The sequence below is a fragment of the Chrysochloris asiatica genome, unplaced genomic scaffold (assembly GCF_000296735.1).
Source record: "Chrysochloris asiatica unplaced genomic scaffold, ChrAsi1.0 scaffold00297, whole genome shotgun sequence".
NCBI classification, from domain to species: Eukaryota; Metazoa; Chordata; class Mammalia; order Afrosoricida; family Chrysochloridae; genus Chrysochloris; species Chrysochloris asiatica.
In genome coordinates this window covers 1,608,648-1,629,750 of record NW_006408815.1, presented here as the reverse complement: position 1 = coordinate 1,629,750, position 21,103 = coordinate 1,608,648, and the positions used below count along the sequence as shown (strand labels likewise).

The 21,103-nt window shown below is 39.6% G+C and overlaps 1 protein-coding gene across 1 annotated transcript in view; it reads left to right on the top strand.

Moving 5' to 3' along the window:
• The first annotated feature begins 6,468 nt into the window (after positions 1–6,468).
• The window catches only part of PITRM1 (pitrilysin metallopeptidase 1), a 60,000-nt gene continuing 45,365 nt past the window's right edge, over positions 6,469–21,103 (top strand). Inside the window, exons 1-7 of the mRNA XM_006874743.1 lie at positions 6,469–6,476; positions 11,035–11,137; positions 13,887–13,993; positions 14,299–14,450; positions 15,526–15,640; positions 15,720–15,816; positions 16,806–16,966. Of these exons, the coding sequence (XP_006874805.1) occupies positions 6,469–6,476; positions 11,035–11,137; positions 13,887–13,993; positions 14,299–14,450; positions 15,526–15,640; positions 15,720–15,816; positions 16,806–16,966 (743 nt within the window). The remainder of the gene's footprint in view (positions 6,477–11,034; positions 11,138–13,886; positions 13,994–14,298; positions 14,451–15,525; positions 15,641–15,719; positions 15,817–16,805; positions 16,967–21,103) is intronic.

Sequence of the window (21,103 nt, the reverse complement as noted above, 5' to 3'; positions counted from 1 at the left end):
CAACTTGTGGGAATATAAATTGAGAGTGCTTATGTGTTAAGATGGTGCTCAAAATGACTATTTACAAATTCTTAGTGTGTATGTGTATGTATTTAGGTCACCTATAAAGGATGTTGTATCCTGTGGGAACATCCTAATAAATGGCAATTAATGGATTTATATAGCATCTATTATTCAGAGAGATCAAAATACTATAACCTTCCAGTGCCTCCATTTCCTGCTTATTCACAATGGAGTTAATAATACCCAACTGTCTCCCCCAAGATCACAGAGATGTTGTGACGGCCCATTAATATTCATTGTACAATATCTTCCTGAAACAAAGATACATGCATAAAGTATGTCTATATCAGTAGCTTCTCACCACCATTGTTGTTTGCTCTTCTTAAGCTGGGCTCGTCAATTATGAGGTCACTTAAGGTTAATTGCAGAATCAACTGTGTTATGGAGCTACTTCTGTAGATATTTTGCAGGTTTTTGTAGCAGTATTACTATATACACTGTGGCCAAAGCCTTTATGTGTTCTGAATAATTGTGGCTATCTTACTGAGTTCTTTTTCTTTACAGCCTAGAAAAGGTGAGAGAAAAATTCCAGGCAGCTTGCAATAGTGGGCAAAGGAAAAGAAAGAGGAGAGAAGTGGAAAGAAGGCGAACTCTCTGAGAAACTTAGAAGGCCAACCTTGAAGTCTCATGCAAGGAATCCCACCCAAACACTGTTTATTTCTACTAATTGCCATTGATAAGGAGCTCTGGTAGGATAGTGGTTATGGATCGGGTTGTGAACTTTAAGGTCCACAGTTCGAAACTACCAGCTGTTCTGCGGGAGAATGAGGAGGCTTTCTGCTCCCATAAAGATTTACAGCCTTGGAAACCCTGTACAGGGTCGCTATGAGTCGGAACCAACTCCACGGCATATAACCACCGCCATTGCCATTGATGGAGACCCCTACAAGTAGAACTGTTCATAACACTTTCTTGGCTTTAATCTTTATGAAAGCAGATTGCCAGGCCTTTCTTCCGAGGTACCCTGGATAGGTTCCAATCACCAACCATTAGATTAGCAGGCAAGCGCAAACCCAAAACGTCTATTCCAACCTAAACGACAGTGCTTAGTTTCACCAACTCATGCACTGAGCCCTACTCAACCCTCCAGAGTTAAAAATAATTTTGCATTGATACTTTTAGAAATCTTAAAAAAAAAGAAAAAGAAAGCATAGTGTTATAGACTGGTAGCGTAGTGGTTACGAATCGGCCTGCGAACCGCAAGGTCAGCAGTTCGAAACTACCAACTGTTCCGCAGTAGAAAGATGAGGCTTTCTGCTCCTGTAAAGATTTGTAGCCTCGGAAACCCTGTACAGGATCACTATGAGTCGGAAACGACTCCACAGCACATAACAACAACAAAAAAAACTGAATTGTGTCTGTCAAAAATATTTGTTGCAAATTCTAACCACTATATTTGTGGATGTAATCCCATTCTGAAATAAGAGTTTTCTTTGCTGTTTTAATTAGGCCCTATCAGTTTAGGATGTGTTTTAAACCAATGACTTTTGGGATATAAAAAGAGCAGATGAGCAAGCACAGAATGAGGTACGGTAAGTCCTAAAGTATTGATACTAGGGTTTCAGTGCATAGAGGGACTGGTTTATGCCAAACAAGACATGTTAAATCATCAAGTTGTGATCTGTGGATGGCTGCAGACCAGTTCTCTCAATAACAACATGTTTCTTAGTCCCTTTAAGGTGGTTGTGTGTCACTGAGTCTGTTACCTGTGACCCTGTATTGGGCTTCTGAGGCTCTAAATCTTTATGGGAGCAGAAAGCCTCATCTTTTCCCATGGAGCAGCTGGTAGATTCAAACTGCTGACCTGGCGGTTCGCAGCCTCACATGTATCCCACAAGGCTACCAGGGCTTACTAGGATATCTTCAAATAAAAGGTACAATCAAAACTGTGGCTTCCCAGGTCATCTGCTGGACCAGTTAAATTCAAGGCAAAGAAGTTAGCTCAAAAGATTATGGTGACTGTTTTTTTGGAATTCCACAAGTGGGTAATCTTGGCAGGTTTTCTTGACTGTTTTCTTATAGCATCTTCCTAATAAGCCTCCAATACAGGATGCTATTGGAGGCTTATTAGGAAGAAGCTATAAGAAAACTGAACACTGCATTGGTGAGAAAAAGGCCAGGGAAATACACCAAGGAATGTTTTTCCATCCCAACAATGCACCTGCTCATTCTTTGAGGGTTGTAAGGGCTGTTCTTTGAGAATTTCATTGGGAAACCTTACCCCTATGGCCTGATATTACCCTTCATACTTCTTTTTTTCCCTCAATCTCAAAGAATATTTAAAAGAAACATGGTTTGAGTCCCTTGAGAATGTGCTAAAACTGCCATTTTGATGTGGTGTATATGGAAGAGGAAAGGGTTAGATGGAAAGGCAGCCTTCAGAGATACATACGTTGAGATTGAGACTATGTCAAGGAAAATATAGCTTCACATTTTGACCTTTTGTTTAATAAAGGTGTCTATAATTTTGTAGCAATCCTTTTAGACTTACCCTCATCGATCCCTGACATTCAAAAGAATGCCAAGAAAAATGCTAAAGAAGCTGAGGCAAGGATTTTCTACAAAACCGAACAGAGATGGCTGTGCCCTAGAACCGGTGTCATGAATTCAGACTTTGACCTCTGGAACAAAGAGAAAATAAATCTCTGTCCGTTAAAGCTACCCACTTTTTGATACAGTGGTGGTGGTGGTTATGTGAGATAGAGTTGGTTCCCACTCATAGCAATCTTGCATACGTTTTCCTCACAGCTAGAACTGTAGGCAATATCATGATCAATGGAGAAAAGATCGAAGTTGTCAAATATGACATTTGATTCAGATCCACAATCAACATCATTGGACGCAGCAATCAGAAATTAAACTACAAATCACATTGGGCAAATCGTTTTGCAAGAGACTTCTTAAAAGTGCAAAAAAATCAAAGATATCACTTTGAGGACTAAGGTGTACCTGACCCAAGCCATGGTATTTTCAATTGCCTCCTATGTATGTGAAAGCTGGACAGTGAATAAGACAAGAGAAGAACTAATGCATTTGAATTATGGTGTTGGCAAAGAATTTTGAAAGTACTATGGACTGTCAAAAGAACAAATCTGTCTTGGAAGTTGTTAGGATGCTCCTTAGACTCACAGAAGGCAAGGATTGCCTTTTGTACTTTTGATATGCTATTAGGAGGGACCAGTCCTTGATAAGTACATCATGCTTAGTAAAGTGGAGGGTTAGCAAAACAGGAAGAGCCCTAACGAAATGACAGCAGCAATGGGCTCAAACATAGCAGAGATTGTGAGGATTGGGCAGAGTTTCATCCTTTTGAATAGGGTCTCTATGAGTAGGAACTGACTCTGTGGCACCTAATAATAATGTTAACAGCTTACTGAGAAAAAATCTGAATTGCCCAGAAAACATCACCAAACCCATTGCCTTAGGAATTCCAAGCCTCTGATTTTTATAAACAAACTAATCAACCCTAAGGCAACTATGTAACCTGCAAGTCACTGTTACATCATATGACCTAAAGATTAAACACGTAAAAATGGGGGGAGGGGGGTGGAGGAAATGAAGTAGGAACATCTCAAGGCCAGAAAGACTGCGGTGACCTTAACACAGAAACCCTAGCCCTCCCCTTTCCGCCGCCCAGAGCCCCCCAAAGCCGCTCCGCCACTTCAGAAGTTTGGAGGCGGGGCGATGAGGACCAGACACGCCCCCTTGGTTACACGCTACGCCAGTGGGAACCACCCTATTCTTTGCTAGCCTATCAGAAAGGGTCTAGCTCTGTGGCGCTGGCCAGTGGGAGGAGCAGACGGTGCGTGGCCCTCCTCCGGCGCTCCTAGGTCCCTTAAAGTGGTTGTCAGCCTGCGCCTGTGCATTTACTGTTTCCACCGAGGCCATGTGGCGGTCCTGTGGGTTGCGGAGGCTGACCGGCCGGTGAGCTCGCGGGGTGCGGGGGAAGGGATAGGGCCAGCCCGATGGAAGTCCGCGGGCTCGGCAGGAGCTGGGAGTGGCGGGAGAGGACCCTGCCCATGCAGGGAAATGCGCAGGCTCCTGGGGTCGGGGTCGTGGAGGAAGAAGGAAGGGAGATCTCCTAGTCCACCCGCAAATTCTTCTGGTCTGGGGCTCGGATAACCCCTTTACTGCCGGGACCCCGACCCTGGAGACTTATGCACTGGCCCAGGCAGCTAATGCTTCTAATCTCTTGCAATGGACAGCTACCTCCTAAAAGTAGGCTAAGCAGTGAAACCCTTTGCTTCCCTGCTCTTGGGGTCTTTTGGCCTGTGTTGAAAGGAAGGGATTTCCTGTCTCAGGTGTTAGTGTGCTTTAGCTGAAAAAACCTGTGTCCACAGCAGCTTCCTGAGCCTCTTTTCCAGTCTTGGACCTCAGGTGATTTCCAGAGTGGGTGGCCGGCCCTGGTGGAGGTTGTCTGGACTTTTAGAAGTGAAGATTATTATTAATGTGGGTTTTAATATGTATAATAAAATAATTGACAGTTTATGATTCTCATTAATGTGTTTGCTCCCATTTCGTTTTTGTTACAAAGCAGAGTCTTTAAGAGACCCTTCAACTTGTATCACTGTACCTAGGTTTAAGCTGCTGAATTCTTAATACCATGGTAACCTTCTGAATTGAACTTTTTTTAAATGACTAGATTTATGTGAAAAAATGCATCGAATTTTCAACTGTGAGTGAGTGTCATATCCTGTATGTTTGTAAAGAGCGGAACATTTTTTTTTGGTAAATATGCTGTGGTTGTTAAGAGCCATAGAGTCTGTTCAGACTGATAGCAACTCTGTAGAGGGCTTCCAAGAAGGGCCTGGTGAGTTTGAACTGCCTACCTTGAGATTCAAACTGACCTGTGGTCCAGCCCTTTATACTACAGCGCCATTAAGTGTCTGGTTTTGCGGCTACTCGTCAAAACCCTGTTTAAATTATGGTACAGCTTACTATAAGTATTCCAGGATGTGGAACCCTGTGTGTTGAACGTAATGTCAGTTTTGCGTGTACCCTTATTTGTGTTAGGATTTGTCCACAGCAACATTTGTACTAAGAGACTGCAAAAGTTTGCAGGAAAATTCCATTATCTTTTTATTTTATTTTAAGTTTTTATTGTGAATGAGTGATAGTTTCCATGGGAGAACATCAGTATTACAGTCACCCTATCGTATTTCGTTTCGTTGTGCATCATTATTCAACAGTATTTGCTTGTATTCCCTCTGTTTCTTTTGTTTTGTTTTTGTGATATAAACGGAAACACTCAGGAATATTTAATCATTTCAACAACCAAAGCGCAGATTCTGCAAGGCAGCCACCTGGCTGTGAGCACGCAGCCTTTCTCTTTCCATGAATTTAGAGTTAGCTAGATGAGCTCAGCTGTTCTTTCTCTCCATGTCTTCATCTCTGCCTCCAACTCTGGTGTGGCTGCTTCCCTGGATAGGGTCCCACATTCCACTCCTGAAATGCCATTATCTTTTTAGTCCATTTTCCCATGAGCTTAGTTAATCCCTCTCAATATAATATGGGGACAGGGTGGTTGTCCCTGGTGGTGGTGGTGGTGGTTATGTGCTGTGGATTCCATTCCAACTTCCAATGACCCTGTGTAGGGTTTCCGAGGCTGTCAACCTTTATGCAACCAGAAAGCCTCATCATTCTCCTGCAGAACAGCTGGTAGTTTTGAATTGCTGACCTTGAGGTTAATCAGCTGGACCTGTTCTGTTAACCACTGTGTTACTAGAGCTCCTTGGAGGGGAGTCCCTAGGTAGTGCAAATGGTTGAACACTCACCTACTAACCAAAAGGTTGGTTTAGACCCACACAGAGGCACATTAGAAGAAAGGCCTGTGATGTATAGTTATGAAAATCCTATGGGGTACAGTTCTACTCTGAAACACATGGGGTCACCATGAGTTGTCATTGGTTCATGACAAATTCTTGTTTTGTCTTGTTTTTTAAACTATGGGACATTGCACTAGTATTGCTTCTCCTGGTTAATGAACTGGTTTGCAAAGTCAGTTTGAACCACCAGGTGAGCAGTTCAAGCTCGTCAGCTGCTCCTTGGAAATGCTATACAGTATTGCTGTGGTTGGAAACCACTTGACGGCACTTATCAATAATGTAGCATATTCTTTCTGTGAGTGCATTCTTGAGGATAAATAATTTCTTAAAATCCTTCTTTATACCACAATTCTAGAATTTGCTAAATTAATAAGATAGCCCAGTATTGCCAATAAGCAGCTCTGGTAGCGTAGTGGTTACGAATTGGGCTGCGAACCGCAAGGTCAGCAGTTCGAAATTACCAGCTGTTCCGCAGGAGAAAGATGAGGCTTTCTGCTCCCGTAAAGATTTATAGCCTCGGAAACCCTGTACATGGTCACTTTGAGACGGAACCAATGCCACGACACATAACATATTGCCAATGACCAGGTAATTTTTTTAACCTGTGCATATTTTCTTTAAAAAGTGCGTATTTTTGTAAGCTACAACATTAACATAGAAAAACCCATAAAACGTATATTAAAGTTGAAAGAATAATCATTTTAAAAAGTGGAGTCACTTTTTAAAAACTTTTTATTGTGAATTAGGTGAAGGATTACAGACAGGATCATCAGCTGTGCATTCAGCAAAGCCTACACCTTGTTTCATCTCAGTAATTACAGCCCTGTCCCTGCAACAACATTCATCCAACTTCCTCCCTGTGGCTCCCCATTTACATCTTATACTTCACAAGTGAACCAGGCAAAAATATTCGATGTATACTTAAAAAAACAAAACATTCATTTAAGCATCCAAAGGGCACATTCTGTCAGCCAGCATTCTGCCCACATGCACATAGCCACCATCTTTCAGTCGCCTCCTTTATTGGTATGCATCTCACGCTCCACTCATGTTCTTCCTTCTTGATGGTCCTAAATGAAAGATGACCCAATCCCTCCTTTTAGTTAGACATCTTCTACAATTACAGTTGTGACAATTCCAAATAATCCTGCTAACAGTTATTCACAATTGAGTCATAAAATTCTATCACTATTGCTTCCCATCCTCTTTCATCAGATCCATCTGGGAAAGAGGGAAACTCTTCAGTGGAGATCCTATCTTAACCTCCTCATTCTGCAACTAAGCACACTCATGAAAGCTTATAAACCAGCCACTTCATCCCTTTAATGCCCCTGTTCCCCCATTTTGATAGCCAGTGACTAAATTTCTCATCCCTATCAACCCAGTTGCAACTGACTCAACGACACCTTAACAACAACCCAGTGCACTGAGGAAACAAGGTTGTTCCTTGAAGCATCCTTATTTGGAATTTTGATGAGTCACTGCATTCCTAGGTGAAAGTCTAGTTGTTCAAATTGTGGCAATTTGCACTTATTCTCAGTAGCAAACATCATTATCTTCGTCTGTTCAAGTTCTGGTCAACTAGCCATCCAAGCTAGGTCAACTGCACGTTTGGGAGTTCATGCACACCTTCCTGCACTTCAGACCAGCTGGCCGCATCGCTCTCAGCCCTCAGGAGCTAGGTCATTGTCCATGGCTTCAGAAGTTCACACATCTTCCTAAATTTCACACCATCTAGCCCTTCCTCTTCTCTCTCTTCTCTCAAGGTCAGTGGGCCAGTGGAACATGGTCAAACTCAGCCCATTGCTGCATTCCCCACCCCCCCACCCCCGACACTCACAAGTAGATTCAGGTGGTCTCCAGCAAGCATACTAGACTGCTTTTGAATCCCCTTTGAGTTTCAGTCCTAGAAGAAGATTTTCCCTGATGGGCCAACTTTTCTTTCCTTGATGCCTCCAAAGCAAACAGCTTGCTTGAAATTCAAATAGCCAAACAGTCTGCTTTTTTATTTTTCCTGCAGGTCTTTGTGTTAATAAGAATCCTCTGTTCTCCCAGCTGTTGTGAGTTGGTCTACATATCTTTTCAAGAGGGAATATCCCAACTCAGAGCATTGTGAATGGGGCTCTGGATTCCACCTAAGGTGCCATACTCTACAAAGGCTTAACAAGAAGCCTATTCTGCATAAATTCTGTTACCCATTTTTAGCAAATCCAGTTAGTTATAGGGTGAAGGTGGATTTACAAGAAAAGTGGAACCACTATTAAGTCAGCTTAAAATTGCCTCTTTTTGCTAATAATTATATTTCTTACTCCCAGAAATAATCACTGTTTAGATTTTATAAAAGTAATTTTTGGGCAGGGAGACTAGATTAATGGGAACGGAGCAACTAAAACCAAAGTAATGAGAACACTTACACATTGGGAAGAATATAAACAATGTCATTGACCAGAAATACAATAAAATCTTTTTTTTTTTTTAATTTAGTGATGCCTGTTTTTGATCCTATTTATAGACTAATACTACAAATATCCTTTGTATTTTTTTTTTTCAGATGTATGATCTACATCTTTATTATACATAGTTGTTTTAGTCTGTACTTGTTTTGATGTTGTAGTACATTTTTTTGGAGTCTTGATGTGACACTGTAGGATGAGCACTGGACTGCAAGATCAGTGTTTCAAACCCACCAGCTTCTCCTCGGAAATCGTATGTAGTGTTGTTATGAGTCAGAACTCACTTGTTGGCACCAAAGAACAACAAGGTGTGGTGCTGTAGGACAAATACTCAACCACATAAGGTGGTTTGAACCACAAGGTCAGTGGTTCAAACTTACCAGCTGCTCCTTGGAAACCTTATACAGGGTCCCTATGAGTCGGAACCAACTCTGCGGCACTGAAAAACAGCAACTAACAACAGTAGTATGCTTTTAAAATTGCGATAAAAGTATAAATAAAAAACATTTGCCAATTCAGTGATTTTTACGCATAATTTAGTGACATTTCATGTCTTTCATTATGTTGTGCAACCATTATCCAAATTTTCCTATCACCATTCACAGTTCAGTGCCCCTCACAATGACTTCTTCATTACCCCTTCCTCACTTCCCTGGTAGCACTAGTAAGGTTCAGTCTTTATATGTTTACCTATGTTATAAATATGAGATCATATAATATCTGTCCTTTTGTAACGGATTCGCTTCATTCAGCATGGTTTCAGGATTAATCCACATTGTAACATGTATCAGACCTTATTTTTATGTTGTTAAGTGCTGTTGAGTTAATTTCAACTCATAGTGACTCTGTATAGGGTTTCTGAGGCTGTATACCTGTGCAGGAGCAGAAAACCTCATTTTTCTCCTGTGGCTCTGTTGGCGGGCTCGAACAGCCATCCTTGTGGTTTCCAATCCAGTACTTAATCTCTAGAGCCACCGTGCTCACATCTCTATTTATAGCTCCATAATAGTCCATTATATGGATGTTTCACATTTTGTTTTATTCATTCATGTTGATGGGCATTCCATTTCATTCATTTTTGTTGCCACATTATTTTACTGAATGAATAGTCCATTGTTCATCCATTCTTCTGTTGATGGGCATCTGGGTTGGTTGCATTTGGTACTGCTAGGAGTAATGCTGATTTTTTTTTTTTTTTAATCTTTTATTGTGAATTATGTGATAGTTTACATGGGAGAACATTAGTTTTATATTCATTCTATCGTATATCGTTTCATTGCCATGATTACAATCCCCTCCATGTATCATCAACCAACCAAAGGGTATACCCTGCCCCCCACCCCCACCCATCAGCACACGGCCCCTCTTTCTCTCTCTGGGTCTAGAGTCTCCAGCCGCTCCATCTCTCCATGTCATCATCTCAGGCATCACTGCTTCTCTGGGTAGTGTCGCTTTCCGCTGTTCTCCCTTAATGGTCCCAGGGACCTCCACTCCTAAACTGCAAAGTCGATCACTCCCCTCCTTTGGCTGCAAAATGTCTTTACATTTCCAACCCACACAATAACTTCTGATAAAGTTATTCACTGTTGTGTCACAAGAGTCCTATCCCCATCTTCTTTCATCAGCCCCGCCCAGACAGATTGGATACTACTCAGTGGAGAGTCTACCTTCCTCCATGCCCTCTGGATCTAGGCTCCTTCTTGAAAGCTTGTAAGCCCGTCATTTGTTCCTTTTGTAGCCCCCCACCCCCCCATTCTGGGTAGCCATTGTCCAAGTTGCCCATCCCTGTCTACTCTGTGTATGGAGGGGATGGGAATGATCCTCGCTGTAAAGATTTGTTCCCTCTTTTGAGCTAGCTACTGCTTCCATAGGTGTAGGTGAAGTTCATCAAATTGTATCAGATTACTCTTTTTTTTTCCTCTTCTTTCTTCTCCTAGTTGAGTTCTGATCATCCAGTCATTGAAGCCAGGTCAAGTGGATATTATCTACAAGTGTGGGTGTTCTTATGCCTATGCCCTCTGACATTCTTTTATGTGTATGCTGGTACATAAGTACACATTTCTTTGAGGATATCTCTTTAGAGGTAGAATTGTTAATATTCACTTTTTTCTGAATTATGTTAAATGCATTTCCTAAGTGGTTGCTCCAATTTGTACTCCCAGTATGAGAGCTCCTGGGAGCTTTTTCATTTCCACCAATCTATTAAGTGTATCATGGTATTTGACTCTAATTTGAATTGATTATTGTAGTGTGAGAGGGACAGTTAGAATACTATGATGTAAAAAGAAATTTTTACATGAAAATTGTGTTACATACAAATGATATATTTTGCTTGAAATTTTTATATTATAGTTGTATTCCTGTTGTTTATGAACTGGTACAAATAACAGGTTTTCAACATTTAATTATTTGTTGATATTGGGAAAGTTTAGCTGAATGGATAAAAGGTTCAAAATGAAAGAACTTTACAGGAAATTAATTTTCTGGCATATGTTTGGAATATATCTCATTTAATTATTCTTTGAATTAATTATCTTTATTGATGAATTTTTTTTATTATTATATTACTAGATATTATTATATTACAATATCTTTATTGATGATTTTTTTTTTTATTATTATATTACTGGATTATGCTACCCAAACAATTTTCTGAAAGATCTTCTAATTCTGGTTACTTTTCTTCATTCTAGCTGTGTGAACCATGAAGCCTGGAGGTGGACAAGTAGTAAAGCCTGTGAGAGGGCCCTGCAATACAAAATAGGAGAGAAGATTCATGGGTTCACTGTAAGCCAGGTACTGGTGCATTTTGACATGCTATTGATATGCCGACATTATAACAGAAATGCAATTTCTACCGGCAGGCGACCTCCTTTAGAGCAGGAAGTGATTTTTTCATCCTCATATCCCTAGAACCAGGTGTCCTTGCAACCACATAGGCAGTGCACAACTGAATGGGGTTTGCACATGAACTGATTTCATTGTTCTTAAGGAAGTACGAAGTACAGAACCCCTGCATCCTGACATGTTTTGATACTCAAAATTTTTCAGATTTTAGAATGTAACATTCCCAGAGGGGTCTCAGAGTCAAACACATGAATATTTTTGTAGCCAAATGCAATACTTTTTGCAGTGTACTAAATAAAAAGTTGAAATGCCTCACATCAGTGCTGGTCAGGTTTTGAATCCCGAAAGAATTTGTTACGAATTTATGTAAAAACTTTTTATTGTTTTCAAGTCCTAGAGTTTCAGAATTCCAGATAAGGGATTGCAGACTTTGTAATAGATTCTGTTGGTTTTTCTCTTTGCTTGTTTTGTGCTTTTGTTTTTTGCTTTAGCTGTCACATTGCTTTTTCTATTGTACATAGGGTCTCTGAGTTGAAACTGACTCGACAGTGCCTAGCAGCAATAGCAGCAATAAATGAAAAATAAGTACTTTAATTATCTGACTGATTGATGACTTTATGCTATAGTTGATAGCATCAGAAATACAAAAATCAGCAACTTACATTTACCTACAATACAAACGATTTTAGAATACAGCATTCTCATGATTAGTGTCACAGCAGAAGTACAAAGTACAAGAGAAGACAGAGTATTTACTTCTGGGGAGTGGAACAGGGAGTGATGGAGAAAGTGGTGTTTGTGTTAAGAAGAGGTAGCAGGATTATTGGTAGGTGCTCTAGCATGAGTAAGCTAAGCAGTGATGTGAGCAGTTCAAGGCAAGCTGCAGGGATGGGAGGGCCTTTTAGTTAGACTAAAGCATGGGTTCCTGAAAGGGAGGTCAGAGCATTTGTAAAGTTCCTTATAGGCCATGCAAAGAAGTTTAAATTTATAATACAAATTAGCAGTATCATGTAGATCTTAGTCAGAGTAGTAGATTCTTTTCCTTTGTTTTTTAAGCTTTATGAAAATGTTTTTTTAGAATAAACCCATGATTGCTGTTTGAGAAATGCATACTTGAAAGCTATTATTAGGTAAATGTTGTATATACTATAATTTAAAATACACTGATTATTCCTTATAAAGTTCAGTAAAATTGGAAACATTATAGCCATAAGTTATGCAAACATTGTTACTTAGCAGACTGCTTTAAACATCTCATTTCTGTGGCTGTGATCCTGTACTAAACTGTTTTTGTTGTTGTTAAGTGCCATTGAGCTGGTTCCAAGTCATAGAGACTCTGTCTAGAGTTTCTGAGGAACAGCTGGTGGGTTTGAACTGTTGACTTTTCAGTTAGGAGTCCAGTGCTTATCCTACAGTGCCCTACCAGGATTCCAATTGTACTAGGCTGGGAAAACCCAGATTCTAATTTCAGCTCTGCAAATAATTTGCTGTGTAAATCTGAACAAGTTACTTTCACCACATCTGAAAAATGGGAATAAGTCATGTGGTTACCATAATACTATGGTATCGTGATTGAAGGAAAGATGGACAGCTAACATAGTTGGAAGTAAAAATCTCTTTGATACAAAAGAATGTGGAATCCTGAATAGAGGTTTACATAAAGCTTGGAGGTGACCACCCCTGGAAGTAAGGGTTCTTTCATTTTTACTGGGAATATTTATATCTCCCACTTTCTGGAGACTCTTCTGTGTGCATGCTGATCATAAGCTGATCCTCCCGGTAGAAACAAGTAACTGGTAATAACCCTACCCTACATTGAGAACTCATGAGAAACTAGATGAAGCCAAATTTTGCTCCTGAGAGCTCCAGGCCAAGGCTTATTTCAGCATTTACCTTTCTTACAGTATCATTTTGAACATTAAATGAGATGAAATCTGTAAATGCAAAGGACATATGGTATGTGTTCAAAAAGTGAGAGTCATTATTAGAAGGTAGAGTACTATATCAAAAGAGCACAGATCTAGCACGTTTTGAACTTTGGGTCTGGGTGATGTTGGACAAATTTCATCCCTCTATGCCTCAATTTTTCCATTTCTAAATAGGGATGAAAATACCTACCACACAGCGAAATATGGTGCTAATATATATATATATTACACTGAATCCTCACTTACCAACTATCTTATTGTCCAATAGTTTGCATTTTTGACAATAGTATATATATGACTATTATCAAACTACGTTGTGCATTGATAATGGACATCTGCCAGTAACAAATGTCAAGTGTGAAGGTATGAGACGAGAGTAGCCCTGGCTGTGTGGTAGCTAAGGTTATGTGTCGCTCACGCTGGTTGCTTTGTTGGTTCTCAGTGCTTTGACACTTAGCTAATGATATAATTTGTCAGTTGTTTAGGGATGAGGTCATCTACTTTTTGATTTCATATGGCCACCTATTTTTACATAATCCCGATCTCAATAAGGCCCTGGTTTCGGAAACATCATGCTGTTAAATGAGGAGTGGATGTATTATCAACATTAGGCCTTAATTTTCTCATCTGTAAGATGAGGAATTTGGACAGATCGTTTCTGATGTTCTTTCCAGTTTTGAATTGTTAGGTTCTCATATTGTCTACTTTGCGGCAAGCATATCAGTCCTATTAATGTATTTTAAATAACTATAATTTTTTTTTTTATCCAGGTGACACCTATTCCTGAGTTATTCCTGACTGCAGTGCAACTCAGCCATGAGAACACAGGTGCTAGATATTTACATCTGGCAAGAGAAGACAAAAATAATTTATTTAGGTATGTGGTCCATCTATTTAGAATGATCTACCATACATTGAGTAGCTTACAATAATATCTGATTAACACTTTATTTTCTTTGATAGAGTGTTCCTGAAATATAGAGAAAAGATTATATGAATTTATATCATCGGTAATATACATTAGAATTTTATTGTCTGAAGCAGTGATCTCAACAATTATATTTAGAAAACATTTGTTGAAAGATTGTAATATTAAAATGATGAACTGCATGTTTGAAAGCTGTGCTGGTGTTAACCCTCACTTCTTGTCACCTGTTTATCTTCTTTGTCTCTCTCCGTTAGTGTGCAGTTTCGCACCACTCCAATGGACAGTACTGGCGTTCCACACGTTCTTGAACATACAGTTCTCTGTGGTTCTCAGAAATATCCATGCAGAGATCCTTTCTTTAAAATGTTAAATAGGTCACTATCGACGTTCATGAACGCCTTCACAGGTGAGATTGTCCCGAACCAAAATGAGTTCGTTTCTAAGAATAAATAGGGTCATTGGCAGCATGTTGTTGTTAAGTTGGTTTCAACTCATAGTGACCCCATGTAGAGGGTCTGAGGAGCCACTGGTAGATTTGAACCACCAACCTTGTGGTTAGTAGTCCAGTGCGTTTCCTACAGAGCCACACCAGGACTGCATGAGAGTAATTACCTTCCTGCTGAGGCAAAAGATGTTGAACTTTGGTCCTTTAGGAAAGCCACATGATGGTGAGATTATCAAACGTCGGGTTTTCAGGAAGTGGTATCTGAGTTTTTTCTGGAAAAGTTTAGAACGGTTTTCTTTTGGGAATATTTGTACAGAATTAGGCTTCTGTAACAGTATTATTCATCTTGATGATATACCTGGTTGGGTTTTACTTTTGTAAAATATAAAGATTATATATAGTCTGATGGTATGAACAAAGTATTCTTTTTTTTTTTTTTTTAAAGGTTTTTATTGTGGATTGAGTGAAAGTTTTCAGGGCACATCATCGATTTCACATTCAAACATTCATATACCTTGTTTCATTACATTGATTATAATCCCCTCCACATACCATCAGTTAACAGAGTTTCTCTCTATCCTCTTTAGCTTTTCTTTTTTTTTTTTTTTTTGGGGAGGGGGGGAACTTTGCCTTTTTGGAATTTACAGTCTCAGCTTTTGGGGGAGGTTTTTACATTTATCTGTGGGTATCCAGGGCCAAAGTATTCTTGAAAGAGAAATTAAAAGATCAAATTAAATTAATATCCTTAGAGAATGAGGTTATCTTTTTTGGCATCTAAAATAGTATCTCTTAAATTGTATCAGTGATTACTGGAGGAATTAGTGTTCATTGCGTGCCAGACCTGTGTTGGATCTGGAAAAGTGGAACCTCAAGGATAAGCAAAATACTGATAGTAGTATGGGACTGGATCAAAGCGTAAGACTGGTATCATTTGTTCCATTGATGTTGAACCCCCCTTTTTATGGTGAAATTAGACTAGAAAATAGCTTTAGCAAGAATGTTGTATCTTCTAATCTTGTTTTTCATTTGTACCCAGCTAGTGATTATACTCTGTATCCATTTTCCACACAAAACCCCAAGGATTTTCAGAATCTCCTTTCAGTGTATTTGGATGCAGCCTTTTTCCCATGCTTACGGGAACTGGATTTCTGGTATGTGATGACCCCTTTATTGATGTTGACTTAAAGTATTGGAATCTTTTTCATCTCATAATTATTCATCATTGTTTAGGCAGGAAGGATGGAGACTAGAACATGAGAATCCAAGTGACTCCCAAACGCCCTTGATCTTTAAAGGAGTTGTCTTTAATGAAATGAAGGGAGCATTTGTAAGTCTTTCAGTTTCTTATATTGTGTTAAAATTATGATCTTAGCTGTTTAAATTAGGAAACATAAATATGTTTGGAAGATAGTTGATATTCTACTCATTTAATATTCTTAATGAAACTTCTTGAATTAGTTTGCTGTGTGCTGAAGAATAGGATGGTGAGGGGGCAGGTGGCTGTTTATTCTAGAACCGTGTCTTCTATATTGTATGGAAACCCCTGGTGAGGTCTTTGAGGTAAAAGCTTTTTCATAATGATATTAAGACATTACTGTGTGATATCTATTAACCTACATTTCTAGTACAGGAAAACTGTTTTCTATATCTATAGAACTATATCATAGGTAAACATCCATTTAATCAAAAGGTCTCTGGGAACCTCGCTAATTTTTATTCATGTAAAGGTATCCTGAGACCAAAAAGTTAAAGAACTCTTGTCCTAAATCCTTATCTTTTCCTGTCTTGACTTTCAGAATCTGTCCCTGAACTATGCTATGCTGAAGTGCTTGGGATTGCTTGTATGAGGGAGCTTCAAAAACTTATGGAAAAATTCCATTATCTTTCCATTCCATTTTTCCACAAATTTTGTGAAACTCCTTTGTGTCTGTCATGTTTTCCGATTTCTTGCCTGTGTCCACTTTCAACTGAAAAACTTTTTTGAACTCCCCTGACTCTCCATCTCCCATATAGTTAGGAACAAAATGAATCCTAGGACCTTCTTCGTAATTTCACTGTACCCTGCTCTTTGCTTTCAGTTGTGCTTACACAGTGCATACTAAAAAGTAAATTTTCTTTTCCCCCCAGAGAGAGCCAGCCCTTGACTCCTCTGCATAGATTATTATAGTAAACTGAATGCTTTCATTCAACAGTATCTACATGAATGTCTATATTCATTGTTAGAACAAGATGTTATAGTTATATGCTTCCAGAATGTGATTGATTTGCTGTATTAACAAGAGTAATTTATATTATTTGTTTGCTTCTAATTTGAAGACAGATAATGAGAGAATCTTCTCACAGCACCTTCAAAATCGTCTTCTTCCTGACCACACTTACTCAGTCATCTCCGGTGGCGATCCATTGTGCATTCCCGATCTTACATGGGAACAGCTGAAGCAGTTTCATGCTACTCATTATCACCCGAGTAACGCAAGGTGACATTTTATTTAAAAGTTCAGTGGTGGATGTTAATTGGCTTGATTGCATTATCTTACATTGGATGACATGCTTTCACTCACATTTCACAAAGAAATACTTCCTTCAGGAATATGTCATTCTGGGTAAAATTCTTTGCCTGTCTCTTTTATGTGGATATTCATTGAAAAGAATCTATAATGATGGACTTTAGACAATACGGAATAGTGGTTGCAAGCACTGCCTTTGGGGTCAGACCTGGAGAGGAATCTTGGGTCCACCGCTCAGTATTAGTGACCATTCACTTCCTGTGCAAACTTTTCATGTGTATAATAGAAAGACTATCATGAGTGGTGTATAACTCATAAAACTAAAGGACATAAGTGTAGTGTATTTAGTACTGTACTTCGCAATTAGAGATACTCTAGAAATTATGGTTGTGGTTATTAAATCCTAGATACTTTTGATAATTTCTGGCCTCATTTACATGCCTCTCACAGAGATACTGCGGGTTCATTTCCAGCCACCACAATCATGGAAATATTCCAATAAATTTTGTGACAAAGGGAGCCACACACGTTTTTTTAATTTCCCAGTGCACATATACTGTAGTCTATTAAGTGTGCAGTAGCATTACACAAAAGTTTGAAGTTTTGTGAGAAATACTATAATGTGAAACAGAGACACAAGGGCAGTACATGCTGTTGGAAAAATGGCACCAATAAACTTATTCAACACAAGGCTGCCACACACCTTCAATTTGTACAAAAGGCAATGTCTGTGAAGTGCAGTTTAGCAACGCTCAATAAAATAAGGCATGTCTGTATAGTAAAATACTCCTGGTGTGGCGCTGTAGGATCAACACTGGACTGTGAACACAATGGTGGTAGTTCAGACCCACCAGCTGCCTCTCGGAAACCCTATACAGGGTCGCTTTGAGTTGGCGTCAACTTGATGGCACTCAACAACAATATATTAAGCAATCAATTAGGTATTAATGTAAAATCATTATTTCAGTATAAAAATTTGAAAATTGTAATTATTAAAACTTCTAAGAATTCAGAAAATAGAATAATGTACCCCATATATAAAACAATCAGATTATTTTCTTTGCTTAAGTATTTTGAAGTAAACTACAGACAAGGTAGTTTGCCCCTAAATACTTGTTTATGTAGCCTTAAAACATTTTGTTTTATAACATCATGTTGCTGTTATTGTTAATTACCATTGACTTGGTTCTGACTCAGTGACCCTGTAAACTTGTGAGGGCGGAGAAAGCCTCATCTTTCTCCGACAAAGTAACTGGTGGGCTAGAACTCCTGACTTTGTTGTTTTCAGTCCAATTCTTATTCTCTAGAGCCACTGCATTCTGTTATATATAACAGTACTATTTACTAGAAAGTTTTCTGAAACTTGCTTAATACTTAATTCTTATTCAAAATATTCTAATTGTCCCTAATCTGTTTGCTTGATCCAAAAAAAGATCCACGCATTGCTTTCAGTTCTTTCCTGTTAACCACCAGATTAATTTTGACTCATGGTGACCACTGTGTGTCCGAGTATAACTGTGCTCTATTTGTTTTGTTTTGTTTTTAAGTAGATCACCAGGCTTTTCTTCCTAGGCACATGTAGATGGACTGGAACCTTTAATCTTTCACTTAGCAGTCAAACATGGTACCAATCTGCACCACCCAGCTAACTTACCTTTTCATGTAGGACAGTGAGTGCCCTTTCTCCTTTTTTCCATTGACCTGTTGAAGAGATCAGTTGAAGTGTCCTTTAGAATCTCTCACCTTTTAGGTTTGATTGCTTTGTGATACTGTTTGATTAATTCCTTTATTTCCTGAAAACTAGAAGTTAGATCTACAGACTTGGTTAGAGTCAAGTATTTTTACAAATAATGCTTTGTAGGTGATGCTTTGAGTTACATTTTGCATCATATTAGGTTGCATATAATACCTGTTTATTGACAAAGAAAGATGCTAAAGTCAATTACTCCATTGGAAAGTTTTGTTTTCCTTCCTGCACTCATATAATTTTGTGGGTTGATATCCAGCACTCAATGAATATTGAGTTGATTATTAGTGTGTTAATGGTTTTAGCATCCCTTGAGAATTGTTGCTTGAATTGTATTTGGGTGATTGTTGATGTTAATGTACTATAGAGTTGATTCCCACTCACAGCGACCCTGTAATTGGGTTTCCGAGACTGTAAATCTTTACAGTAGTAGAAAGCCTCATCTTTCTCCCATGGAACAGCTGGTAGTTTTGGACTGCTGATTTTGAGCAGTCAAACTCGTAGGCACTACGCTACCATGTTATTGGTAAGTGCCATCTAGTCGATACCGACCCAGAGTGACCCTGTATAAGGTTTCTGAGGAGCAGCTGGTGAGCTTGAACCACTGATCTTGCAGTTCAAATGACTTTACAGTCTATGCATCAGCCTGCAGCGCCACACCAGGACTCCATGCTACCAGAGCTCTTTTCAGTTATTAGTGTGTACAAAGTTTTCTAATCCTGTAGTTTCTTTCTGGAAAGAGTTTCCCGTTGTTAACTTGGGCTGTTGATTTACCTTGAAATATAATTCTGTTTCCTGGGAAGGGCATGAAGAATGCTTCTTTTCCTGAAATAGGCAATTATGAGAAATGGTGTAAAAACTACTGCCAATGAAGACAAGAGAAGCTCTTGTTTAGTTATAGGAGCCCTGGTAGTGCAGTGGTTAAAGTGCTCAATTTGAAAGCAGAAGTGAGCCATTGGAACTCACCAACCACTCCACAGTAGAAAGCAGAGACTGTTTGCTTCCCTAAGGATTATAGGTTCAGAAACCAAAGGGAGCAGTTACACTTAGAAAGATCTTTAAGACATTTGTTGATTCTTATTGGGTGGCGAGGAGGTGTGCTTCTTAAACTTTATTTGGTTTGTTTTTTAGTATTAGGACCTCCTAGAATTTGTTTCTGTTAAGAACTTTTGTGATTAAATGAAATCTCTTTATTTTTTATGCTCAGATTGTCCCATCTTTAAGCTCCTGCTGTGTCTTTTTTTTTTTTTTTTTTAATGTTTTATTGTGAATTGTGTGGTAATCTACACTGGGAGAACATCAGCTCTACATTCATTCCATCATCCATCATTTCATTGGCATAGTTATCATCCTGTCCATGCATCCTCACCCAACCAAGGGGTGTACCCTGTAAACCTGCACCCTCCTCCCACCACAGTCATCAGCCCCTTTCCATCTCCTGATCCCAAGCCCCCAGCCCCACCATCTCTTGAGTTTGTCTTTTCTGCCTCCATCCCAGAGTTCGCTGCCTCTCTGGGTAGGATTCCGTTCTTCGCTCTTCTCCATTGATGGTCCCAGGGTCCTCTGCTCTTAGACTGATAAATCTATCACTCCCCTCTTTGTTACAAAATGTCCATCTTTAGATTTCCAACCCTCTCAATCAGTCCTGATAACAGTTATTCACCATTGCGTCACAAGAGACCCATCTATATTTCATTTCTTCAGCCCTTCCTGGACAGGCTGGACACTACTCACTGGAGACTCCACCTTCCTCCACGCCCTCTGGATCTAGGTTCCCTCTTGGAAGCTTGTAAGCCAGTCACTTCTTGCCTTTGTATCCCTCCCCCCATTTCGGGTAGCCAGTGTCTAAGTTGCCCATCTCTGTCTACCCTTTGTGTGGAGGGGGTGGGTATAGTTCTTGCAGCAGGGACTTGTTTCCTCTTTTGAGCGACTGCATTCATAGGTGTAGGTCATGTTGATCGAATTGTATCAGATGATGCTTTTTTTCCCTCTTCTTTCTTCTTCGGGTTGAGCTCTGTTTATCCAATCATTGAAGTCCAGTCAAATGGGCATCATCTGCAAGTGTGGGTGTTCTTACGTCTGTCCAGCCTCTTTTTATCGGCTGGCCGCCCTGCTCTCCACTCTAGACCTCTGTGGCTGTGTCACTGACCCTGAGCCCATGAGTCCCCAGATGTTGCCTCGCTACTGGCTAACCAGGTCTCCATCCAGATTCATAGTAGTTTGCTGAACGATGTAGGGCTTAGCTCGCCCCTTCGTTGATGTTCTTCGGCCACTTCCCCTTCTGGGTGGCATGCGTGGTTGTCAGTCAAAGTGTATATTTCCCTTGTGTCTTAGTCTTGGAAGAGAATTTGCACTGAGAG